Raw genomic sequence first — 12,245 nt, 5'->3', positions numbered from 1 at the left:
GGACAATGCTGAGTGCGGCCGAATCTAATTGAAAATGGCGGTTAGTGAAGTCTGGCATGCTGCCGATGTAACAGATACATTCATGTTAATGGTGACGTTATCCTTATGGTCTTTATTATTCACGAGTAACTAGGTGACATGTAAGAGTAAGTAAGAATTATTAAAGGAATACAGAAAACATGTTTTTGTATCGTACAGTTTTGTCATCCTGGGGACAGCATACTCGAAAAACACCTAGTCCCAGGTTAGTGTGTGGAAGAGTACAGATCCATATTTCTCAAAGCTAAGATGAGAAGAAGAAAACAGATCTGAAATCTACTATCACCTATACATCTTATACTTGAAATGATGACAGAGACAAAAAGCAGATGTACTATAACTATAACTGGAGAAGGAAACAGTTTCATGACAAATTATTATCGGCAGGAAAATCCTCCTCCTTGGATTTATCTATGTGAAATATAACAAACAATTACCAGCATAGCAATTATATACAGGTGTAAACTTTCCATACAAGCATACATATTTTGTGAAATGGGACCATCGGCAGTGAAATGCATAAGCTGAGCAATCAAGTGATGACTGTTAAGCCATGCTCTTCGTCTGGCCGGTTGCCTCTGCTGACTATGAGATACAGAAGTTTGGTTTTCATTTCTGCAGTTCTTTAAAACAGAATGCAGAGGGCTTCTACTCAGAATGTGTGTTCTACAGGAGCAAAAAGTTGATCAGCACTGCCTGTATAACTTTCTTCTATGCATATGGACACTTTAATACAAAGACAAGCACTCATATTTATTTATGTGACCGGGCTTACCAGCTGGGGATCTGAGCCAGCGATCTCTGAGTTTGGAGTCCACGCTTCCACTGCTAGACTAAAGGGAAATCCCCTCCAGCCTGGGGCCAAACAGTGCTTAAATATCACCTTGTTACATTATGTCATGATTTATGAACTTCAGAGGAATGCTGTATTTCTTCCTATGTATTTCATTTCTGTTGGTGGAAAATCTTAAATATGGGAATATCATCATGGATATATGAAATTGGTCATGGATTTGGCTCCCAAATCAAACAGGAAACAGGAAGCTGCACTAACCCAAACCTCTCCATCCCATAGCTCATTCACAATGTCGCATCACGTTATTTTGACCTAGCAGCTTTGGTATCGAGCCAAATATAAAGGACAAAGGTGTTCTGTAGGCAACAAATAAACAATCTTATCTCCTACCATCCATGTACAAAATGTCAGTGAATATAGATTTTGGAGATATTACGTTCAAAAGGACACTAAAGGCTACAGAATAGTCATCCATCAAAGGGGCATAACTCAGCAAAAATTTTCTGACATTTTTACTAACATTAAACAAATTCACCAAACATGATTTCCTTTAATGATTTTTAAGAATGGACATGATGACAACAAACACACTGCTTATGAGTGCGAACACTGATGAAAAATGAACATATAACAAAACATGACTAAATCAACAATTGCTACTGTAACAACATATTCAAGAAAAAACAAATACATACCATTAGACTGTTTGATGTAATGCGTAAAGTTGCATTCTTGAGGAGAAGGCAATGACCAGCTTAGCTCATGTTTCTAACTAACTGGCAAATATAGTCAATCACTCATAGCTTCATGGAATTTTTCACCAGTTAATAAACCAGGTGTACAAACTGTTTAGCAGACAGGTGGTAAGTTGGTAAATAAGGATCACTGGTATACTTTCTCACTTTTACTCTCTGAAAGACACCGGGTCATGAACGTTGATCCACCACAGGTTGTGGTAAAACGTTCTCTTGTTAGGAGGCATTCTTTTTTCTTCAATCAACTGATGTCAGGCATGTCCTTGACAACTGCACATGTAGTTTCTGGTTAGACATCTAATGCCATGGTAATGTATCATATGACTATGATTTGCATATGTGTCTGCCAATGCAGCTATGAACTATACAAATGGCACAAATACTACAGCGCCAACACAAAACACTAAATAGCCACAACAGTATAATAGAGATTCTATCCGTGTACAGAGCAATAGCAGACGGTGAAACTGGAATTATACAGTTATAAAGAGCTTTCATACCATACAAATTATTATTGCAACATATAAATAATAAGATAAAAGTTTTCATATACTAAAACCGTGAATGTAGAGTTTCATCTTCAATGAAGCTTTAAGATGCTGTTTTCTATCAATGTCATGACATTTCATCACAAACACATGTAATCATTCTCATGAAATCCAAATTTCCCTTTATTTACTTATTGTTTTATTTTGATTGCTGTTTAACAATCACACTCAAGAAATTTTCCCACACACAATAACAGTAAGCTTTTTTGGGGGGTGGAGGAAAGCGAAGTTTCCTGCATAAAAATTACAACCCTTTGGCAGTTTTTCACATCAGAACCAAGGTCGATTACAGATAATCATACGGATATTATTTTGGTGGAAGACAAGTGGCTGTACTACAAAAATGGCCACATGAGCGTTGCTGACCACTTATAGCTTATACTGCCCAAGGTTCCAAAACAATCTTCTACGCAGAAGTTTTTTCAGCAAATTACATGTATTTACTCATGTGATTGGTGCATTATGTCTACTGAGTTTAACATTAGCAACCCTATGGCACAACAAGGACACCTTGTGATGTACCAGAAAACGCCAGGCTTATGTAAAGCTGTGCCACATAGAAGGTAACAATCATATTTATGTACACATTGAAGGTTCGTCTCCTACACATTTTCCTAATTCTGTCATTAAAAAATCATATTACTATATGCAAAATATTTAATCAACTCTTAAGATTTTGCAAGCTGGGTATAAAACACCAAGCAAGTCATGACATGTATCGGCCACATGTAGGTGATACGAGGCATTAAGCAACAAAGCAGTCAAACACAAGCTTTACACATTTAAACAAATGCAGGAAACCAGCAATTTAAATCCTTATTAAGATATAACAGATTCAGCGCTAAAAAGATACAAGAAATCATAATCTATTCAACTGGCTATAAATTTCTTAATGGATAAAAGTTTTCAAATCATGCAACTTCAGCTTGCTTTTCAAGTTGAACTTCATGGCAAAGAAATAACCATTTGATACTAGTTTGACATTAAGCTCTTTTTAAAGATTTAATTTCTTCCTATTGATCATGTCATGTTAAGAAATGTTTCACATAATCTTTGATGAAGTATCAAACATGACATACATACAAGACAGCAGAAGGTGTGAGGCCATATATATAAGCTCAGGCCAAGGTAGGAGGCAGGGGAAAAAGCAGGTTTAGATAAATACTGGTGTAAAATTAATGAGAATTTCTTGTAAATGAGAATAAATCTGTGCAAAAAAATTTAATAACCTGCAGGTTTCTTGAAGGCAAGATTCCATCATGTTACATTTTATAAAACAAATGATCTTGAGTGACAACTAGATTTGCGGTTTAGGTGTGTAAGGTTTACAACATGCCATTTGTTATAAATGTGACATCCATATACCCACGCCCACCAAATCAAGAAACATGCATGTTACTGCCAGATGGTATTTTGTGGCACAGCCAAATCCAACCACTTCCTTCACCAGTATGTTGACTCACCGGAATTTTTGTCCTGGAAGTACGCCAGTAGACAGCGAGCGACGGCTTGGTGGCAAATAACCAATACATTCTCCTGCCTCTCCAACTCCTGAAACAGTCACAGGTATATGTGAGGCACGTCCACATATTAGTATATATGACTGGTGTTTTATATCATACTTAAAAAAATTTCCCTGTACTGGTGCCAAAATGAAAAAAAAAAACCCATGAATTTGCCTTCACAAAACGTGCCCAATGTACATACATTTTTTTCTATCTCTTTAGCACATAATGATTTGTTTGGGTTATAGTGGCGTAAAGTGTCAAGTTAAATGAAAATTCATGAAATACTGGACATGGCTACAGTGCAGTACTTAAGTTTTACAAAGCTAATTTCTCTACTTTAATTTTCTGTACGTAGTCTTGCAAATATCCTGAAATAATGTTGTCTGCACAGATGTATTTTATAATGCTGCCAGGACAATAGTGAAGAGACATTGAGTATGGTGTGAACAATTATACGTCTAATTTTAAGGACAGAGTTATGCCCCTTTGTGCCATGCCTACTGCCGAACATAACCCACAATAAACAATGAAGGTTCATGTATTTATCAAAAAATCGTATGTTAATATGATTAATTATCTCCAGAATGACAATTCCCTTTTTTTCTGTGTCATCATTAAACATTTTAGCTGATCATATCAAATGCATTACATGCCACTGATTCACTGCTCATCAAAACATTTATACTTGTTCATTTCAAGTCATTAAGATGCTAATGGCAGACAAAACTGACTGAACTTCTTAACAAATCTATGATCTGTTGTTCACCGTTCAAACCTGATCAAAGTGCCTCAGGGTTTTTTAGGGTTCGAAAATATTCAAACAGGGTGCCAGTTACCCATGCAAATAAAGTATATGAAGTACTTACCATTATCACAGGTTCCAGCCTTGCAACCAAGTCTTGGTAGGACTGTAAACAGCAAAGATCATGCTCAAACACTATTAGTTGAACAAAGGGACTACTTATGCTTAAATAATGTTGTTGTCATCTTACAATATGCCTAGTCCTCATGAGTTATTACTCCCGGATTACAGACATGTGCGCAACTGAGCTTCCAGGGACCAAGTTGTCCAACATTTTATTTGTTCTTGTAATATGTCATGCTCTTTCTTCCATCTTGCATCTTAAGAGCAGCTTACAAGACACAAGCCCTGTAAAATCATGCCAGTGAACCATTCAGCAATACCTGTCCCACTACTTTTGAGGCGATTAGTAAATTTGTTTCTTTATGCAGTATCGATTCTACCCTGCTGCTAGCAGTGGGATGTTAAAATTAATGACCTCTGAGGAGGGAGTAAAAGAGAATGGCAGCATGAAATATGCCATTTTTGCCACATTTTCTTCATTTTTAGGGCAGAATACACTTTAACACCTTTGTCTTGAGTAACTCGTTGCAGCTGAACTTGTTTCACAACTCTTCAAATCCCTCAAATGCAGTGTGTTCTCAGGATTTAACTTGGCACAAAACAAGGTTCAGTGGTACTGGGATACATAAGAAACACTGCGATGGCAGTGTTAAACCCTAAACACTTGCTTTCTACAACACGTAGATGGCTTAATCACAGGAATGACTAAGAATGACTAAGAAGAATGATCTAGAATGATGCCTCACTGAAAGGCCATGCCGAAGACACTTCATTCTTTAATAAAGCCCAGCAAGGACAAAGAACAGACAGCATCCTTTAATGTTTAGGTGTGATTTCCCAGTACTGAGCTTCGGTCTATACTTTTAATATGCAGGAGGTATAAGAAAATTAACCTTAGCTATTTTACAGTTTCAGCTGTGATTACTTCTCCATCTGGCTAAGCAGAGGCACGGAGAAGGAAGAGGGAATAAGTGCTGGTTTGGCATCAAGCAGCAGTTTGTTTTGGCACAACTTTCCATTTGACTGATCAGATGCAAAGGAGGATGGAGTCAGTGCTGATTTGGCATCAAGCAGCAGTGTCTGTTACCATTATTGCTATGCCAGAGCTTACCTCTCCACTGGGGTATCTGTAGTGAAACTTGTCTTGATCCCTGAGGGCAAACTCCTCAGGGTGCTTCTCTTGAATTTCCTCATATGTCATTCCCTCGCAAATACCCTGTGAAATACAACAAAGACAACAAGATGCTTAATTCAGTGCTCTTTACAGGCATGCCATTTTCATGCAGACATTGTTAAAAAAGTTCATATTTGAGAACCACTGATGACTACAAATTCTTCATTAAAATAAATAGAACAAAATGCAGTCTAAATTTATTCCAAAGGAGGTGATGAAGTTTCCCGAATTGTTTTGGAGGGGTGAGGATAAAAAAAAATACAATAGGCATGTTTCATAATAACTAAAGTAAATGAGGTTTCTGTGGGGTCATCATCAACAGAATATAAATTAACAAAACGTACAGCATCTATCTCATTGAGAGCCTTCCAGTGCTCTTTAGGAGCGTTTATATGTTTGGCAGTTTGTATGGTACGCTTCAACTGACTAGTCCAGACACGCAAGTTGGGTATCTTCTCCTTCTCAATGAACTTGGCCAAGGCATCAGCATACTGCAAAGCATAAGTTAAAACAGTCAACACAATGTCCTTTCTTAGAGCATCATATTCCACAACATCAGATGTTTCATCACATAATACTAAAAGAGCTAAGGACTGAATAAATAATGTGAAACAATTTGAATGTATCCATGAAAAACAACTCTCTTAAAATAAATGCACAGATTTTAATAGATAAAACTGAAATATCTTCTTTTCTTTTACATCGATGGTATGGCCACTCAAATTTTAATTTTTATTTTACAAAGTGAAAAACTCTTCTTTCAATGTCAAAAGGGGTATAGACACAAAAATAAAACTTGAAATTCTTGTAATTTGTGGAAACTATGGACTATCCCAGCAATTTTTTGTTACAAAGACATATTTACATCATCAAAATGCCTAGAAACAAGAACAAAATTCCTCTCCCCCCCCAAAAAAAAATAAACTGGTGGCTTTTCGGTTATTGTCATTTTATTATTGGCTTGGCCATAAAATACAACATGTCGCCTGACAAAAACAAGTGTAAAGTGTTCTTGTATTCTATGAACTATGTGAGTGGGTGATTTGTCATACCAACACATTTACTAACAACACAGCAATGCCCTACACTGAATGGCTGCGACGCAGTAATCGATCATACACTCGAACGCCAACTTACATGGAGGTTGCCATAATATACAAGACACATTTGATGCATGCTCACCTGACAGCCTCTGTCTGAAAGTTCACTGTCTCCACCTATGCGACCAGTCAGGTTCATCTGGCTTTCTCCATGCTAAGAAAAAAAGGAAAAAGAAAAAAAAAATCATTTATTGTATCACTGCCCACTTTAGGTCAGCTACAAATTTTATTCCTTTAGATTCTGTTAAGAGTAATTATAAAATATGCATGCTCTGCTATAATAAAACTGAATAACAAGGCAATAAGACTGAATAATGAACACTGTTTTCACATGAAATGTGTACTATGCATACTGATATAAAATTAGAAATACAGAAAATAAATAACTGCATGTTATTACCCTTGTTATATAAATTGTTCTTGGGAGTACGTGAATGTTCATCAGATAGTACACCACTCGGCTCTGTAAATGTCCTGTAAAACAATTAACAACAATTATTTATTTATTTGATTGGTATTTTACATCATACTCAAGAACAGTTCGGAGAGAAATTCACCATACGCCGGGCTTGAACTCACTGTGACCGCATTGATGAGAGGCTCCTGGATCATGGCGATTAAGAACAATTAAAATACATCGCTACCCGTAATAATCATAACATAATGCTTGTAACTGGAAATTATGGTTGTAATTATAACATGATAACTGACGCACTCATTTACAATTTGCAAAACTAATCCATCAAACATTTGCAAATAACACTTAAAATCAACTGTTCCACTTTAATATGAATGCTTTTAACAAACCTGCTAATTTGTTGACCAAAAATCGTTCTCCCTGGTTGAAAATCTGGATGAAGGAGAGATTCCGATCATGTTTATAGTCAAGTGATTCGTAGCCCGCCTCATAATGAGAAATCCTCATCTGGAAGTCTTCCATTGCCTTGTTTTTGTCCATTCCAATGTAATCTGGCCCACAAATTTTCACCTCCTGTGTCCAAAGCAACAGGCATCAAAATGATGTACATATATCAAAGTTAATCTGGCCTATCCCCTTATCTTGATGTGGTAATCCAAGGATATGCCAAGCTTGTCAATGTTCCAGTTCTTATGTGTTACTTTAGGAATAATGACTCGTGTTAGTCGGGAGTCTGACCTTTTGTATATAAGGCATAAAATGAAATGTTCTTGGATACGGCAATAATCAAAACAAAAGAAACATAATTGAACTACACTATATAAAATATTTACAGTACGCCGTTATATATTGAAATATTCTGTTATATAATCCTTGTAGCATGTGTAAGGTGTAACAAAGCATGCTCAATTAAAGTCATAAATTTATGCTGCATTCGGTACAAATTTGTGTTCATGAGACATCAATTTGCTAAACTTATGAGCTAATGTGATATCAAATAAATGCCACTTGTGCTCCTTATTTTGGTAGAGGCTTTTAATTATGTGCAAATTTAAATTAATAGGTGTTAAATAGAACACATGTGTCACATGATGTATGTACTCTACGAGATAAGCTTTAATAACTAATAGTATGGCCTATAGACCTTAATGAAAATCTATAGGCCTATTTGAACTCTCAAAATAGCATGTAGTGTATTAAGTCAGTTGTGAAGAGCAACCTGGAAGCTATTCAAAAAGTGTACCATAACAGAGTTACACATAAATCAACACCTGCAAAGCAGATTTGCCAAAAATAGATTTAACTTTGTTTACTTCTGTGTTTCTGGTTTGAAGAATGAGCGTTGTTGAAAGGGTAAAGTGACCTGTAACAAGTAAAGCTACATCAAACCCAGTGTCAAAGCTTGTTCCACAGCCAGTGGTTATTTAGCGCATCTTAAAACTGTTATACAACTTTGTGTCTACATTAGCTTAACTCTCACAAGCTGATTGTCTATGATAGACAAAAATGTCTCACAGCCACACCATTACTGAGCAAATGATTGGCATGAATGATAATACCTTCATGCCACATTGCAAACGATTGGAAAAAACTGCACTATTCTTCAATTTTTGTCACTTTTGTCACATTTTTCTGTATCCATCATGTCTTTCTTCAGAAGCTACATGTACATGTATTAGATAAACACAGATAATATCAGACAAAACACAGAAAGCTTTCAACTGTGAGATGCCTACAGTTAGACAGACAAACATGGCCGAGTACAACTCACATTGCAACTAGTCTTCTGTAAGACTGCAAGGAAATTTCTTGTATATATTCTTGAGGTTTTAGGTCATATTTAACAATTTTTCAGCCTTTTGATGATGATGAGGAGTTAGTAGGTGTGTCTAAATGCTGGTCTTCTTGTGGTAGGGCGAGTCCATTCCACCCAGTCACATTATACAGACGCTGGGCCAACCACTCCTGTTCCTTGCTCTAGCCTACCCAAGCTCAGCTTTGATCCCTGGTTTCCCAACTTCAAGGCCGAAGCTCTAACTATTAGGCCACCAAAGTCAGCAAATTTCCTGAGCATGGTGTCAAGCAACCATCAAATAAATTAATGAAAATACTGTGATTTCTAAACTGGTTTAAATAACACTTCTGACTATGTGGATCTACAGAGAAAGTATACATTCTAAATAATCATAATATCATAATGACATTCATTAAACATATATTGGTATGGGATAACCAAACAGAAAAAGGCCCTCCTCTAAAGTTTTTTGCTTCTGATTTTGATTAAAAAATATGATTTATCCCCTTTGTCTATGTACCCACTGCTACTGATAAGGGTTTTGGTCTTGGGTAATTACTACATGTAATTTGTACACTAAACTCACAATTATGTTAGCCTGGACTATTTCGGGGTCATCACAGATTGACTCAATGAAAAACAGCTTAAATGGATGTTTGACAGTGCAGATGTCCACAATCATTCTTCGCCTGTCCCTCGTTGTATTGGTCGCATCTACCACCTGTACATAAATACAGAAAACGTTAACCAACATGTTGCAGTACGCTTCCAAAAAGACAAGTGCCACACTGACAGATACAATGTATAAATAAAATCAATAATAATACTTCAAAGGATATTTAACAAAATTTAATATCAGGCTTAACTATGACACCAAGAGAGATCTGTATAAAATATCCTATTTTATGGTGTTTATATTAAAAAAAAAACAGAAATCAATTTGTATTTCCATCATATCATCATAAAAAAAAAGAGCTTAATTTTCTGTAAAAAAAAAAGCTTACACAGATAACAAAACATCACACATCAACTTAACTGAACCAAAAATGCATCAACTTTTAATAGGGAACTATACTAGATAATCTGACTTACAGCCACTTGTCCACCATTGGCTAACCACTCGCAGGCATTGTCCAGGGCTATCTGGGCACATTTTCTACAAGAAAGAAACATAAATTTTACTGTACTGCATGTCTTTTATAATGCTGCCTCAATGGAGCGCCATGCCTAAGATACCAGACATGACTCCGTACCCAATAACATTACAATGACGGCAATCTGCCTGTGATTTACCGCCAGGCCAACCAGTACTTGGTCCCGTCCTCTTTAATATGCGGAGTGCAAACTGAGGTAGTACCAGGTTTATGAATGTCAAAGCGGGGAGCCTCCGTGGCCCGGTGACGAAATGACCCAGGGGAGTCTCATCAATGCAGGTGCTGTGAGTTCGAGTCCAGTCCATGCTGGCTTCCTCTCAGGCGGTATGTGGGAATGTCTGCCAGCAACCTGTTGATGGTTGTTGGGTTTCTCTGGAGTGTGTCCAGTTACCTCCCACCACAATGCTGGCTGCCGTCTTATACCATAATCTCTCTACCTTTTTACATATGAGAGAGCACTTTTCAGTGCAATTTATGCATATTTTTAATTTGATTTTGGAGATAAAACAATGTTGGTTGGATTGGCTAGTTTCAGGGCTTCTCAAAAATATAATTTTATCAGTCAACACAGTATCTGCTTCCTCAATCACTTTGCAAACATGTGAAAAGGTTGAGGAATTACGGCATGTGAAATATTCTTGAGTACAGCATAAAATAAATCAATGTTAAAGCCAATAGTTAGGACTCAAAATTAAGGAATACTGCATATCATGTTGAAGACACTGTGCACATAGCACTGGTTGCATGTTGAATTGTTAAATCAAATGCCCCTGAGGAAAAGATATACATAAACAAGATACATTTATATGTTTGTAGTCCCAAACATTGAGCACAACTAAGTAATATATCCTTATCCTATATCCAATACTTTATCAATGGAAGAAATATCTGACATTGTAACATAAAATCCATGACTAAGGTGAATTATTCCTATCACAAAACATCACATTTATCTGACAGTATTATAAAACAGGTAAGGCCATGTGATCGTTTAGTAAAGTACATATAAAAAAGTATATAATTAACTGAGGTGTGACAATCCAGCCATTCAGTGATGATACGCCATCCTCAAGAATATTTCACTTATACGACGGCGGCCAGGATTATGGTGGGTGGAAACCGGGCAGAGCTCGGGGGAAACCCACGACCATCCGCAGGTTGTTGGCAGACCTTCCCACGTACGGCTGGAGAGGAAGGCAGCATGAGCTGGACTTGAACTCACAGCGACTGCATTGTTGAAAGGCTTCTGGGTCACTACACTGTGCTAGCGCGCTAACCAAATGAGCCACGGAGGCCCCACGTCTTCAGTCGAAAATACTGGGATACAGGTAATGAAAGGATGCAAGGGCTGCAAGAGATGACATGGACAAATGTGCAGGTGGTCATGTCATTTTCACCTGTAGCGAAGCAATGCAGGCTAAGCCTTTGGACAAACAGGAACTTGTGGAGACCAGCAAACTAGGTCACTGAGAAGAATCTGTACAGTTGTGGTATGGATTAATGTCAAACTCCTAATGTAAATGTTATAGGAAAAAATAACCAGTATAAATAAAATAACACAAAAACATACAAGAAAAAGAAGAAAGCCAAACAACAGAACAATTACCTGAACAAATTAATGACAACATTATGAGGCAAGTCAAACTAGTTGCTAAAAGGCAACGTGTGCTTTGGGCATTGTGTACAAAATAACAGCCCTTTATAATTCGTTTAAGTATACATGATTTTCAGCAATATAAGGTTTTAATTTGAATGTTTGAATAGCAATAATTACTAAAATTGCCACAAAGTAGCATAAAGTTTTATAAAAAATGTATGTAATGTGTAATGAAGTAATCAATCTGATTATCTCAATGAATATTTATTATGTCTGTCAGTCCATCCTAAATCATTTCTTGTCAAGACATTCCAACAAAACCATGCTAGTTTGGACTTGAGTAAAGTATTCAATATGATATGTTATGTGTTCAAAATTTTAACCCAAAGGGTATAAAATGTTGACTTAAGTCAAAACATACATAAAACAAAATGCAGCTGTACATCTTTGACTAAAAAAGCCCGGCCTACTCTTGCAGGTGGGAATAAAATAAAAT

At 36.7% G+C, this 12,245-nt stretch overlaps 1 protein-coding gene across 5 annotated transcripts in view; it reads right to left on the bottom strand.

The window, feature by feature from the left end:
• Positions 1-12,245, bottom strand: part of LOC135471155 (6-phosphofructo-2-kinase/fructose-2,6-bisphosphatase-like) — a 67,978-nt gene that overhangs the window by 24,500 nt on the left and 31,233 nt on the right. For all 5 annotated transcript variants that reach the window (XR_010444415.1, XR_010444416.1, XM_064750248.1 and 2 more), the window contains exons 4-12: positions 10,091-10,154; positions 9,585-9,719; positions 7,593-7,776; positions 7,186-7,259; positions 6,868-6,939; positions 6,030-6,176; positions 5,623-5,727; positions 4,513-4,554; positions 3,602-3,689 (exon numbers count right to left, since the gene is read on the bottom strand). Coding sequence is in view for 3 of the 5 variants with exons in the window: in XM_064750248.1 (XP_064606318.1) it covers positions 3,602-3,689; positions 4,513-4,554; positions 5,623-5,727; positions 6,030-6,176; positions 6,868-6,939; positions 7,186-7,259; positions 7,593-7,776; positions 9,585-9,719; positions 10,091-10,154 (911 nt within the window). In the remaining 2 variants the exon portion in view is untranslated. The remainder of the gene's footprint in view (positions 1-3,601; positions 3,690-4,512; positions 4,555-5,622; positions 5,728-6,029; positions 6,177-6,867; positions 6,940-7,185; positions 7,260-7,592; positions 7,777-9,584; positions 9,720-10,090; positions 10,155-12,245) is intronic.

This window comes from Liolophura sinensis, chromosome 7, assembly GCF_032854445.1.
Source record: "Liolophura sinensis isolate JHLJ2023 chromosome 7, CUHK_Ljap_v2, whole genome shotgun sequence".
Classification (NCBI taxonomy): Eukaryota; Metazoa; Mollusca; class Polyplacophora; order Chitonida; family Chitonidae; genus Liolophura; species Liolophura sinensis.
Note: the sequence above shows the minus strand (reverse complement) of the source record. Positions and strands in the feature narration are given on the sequence as shown.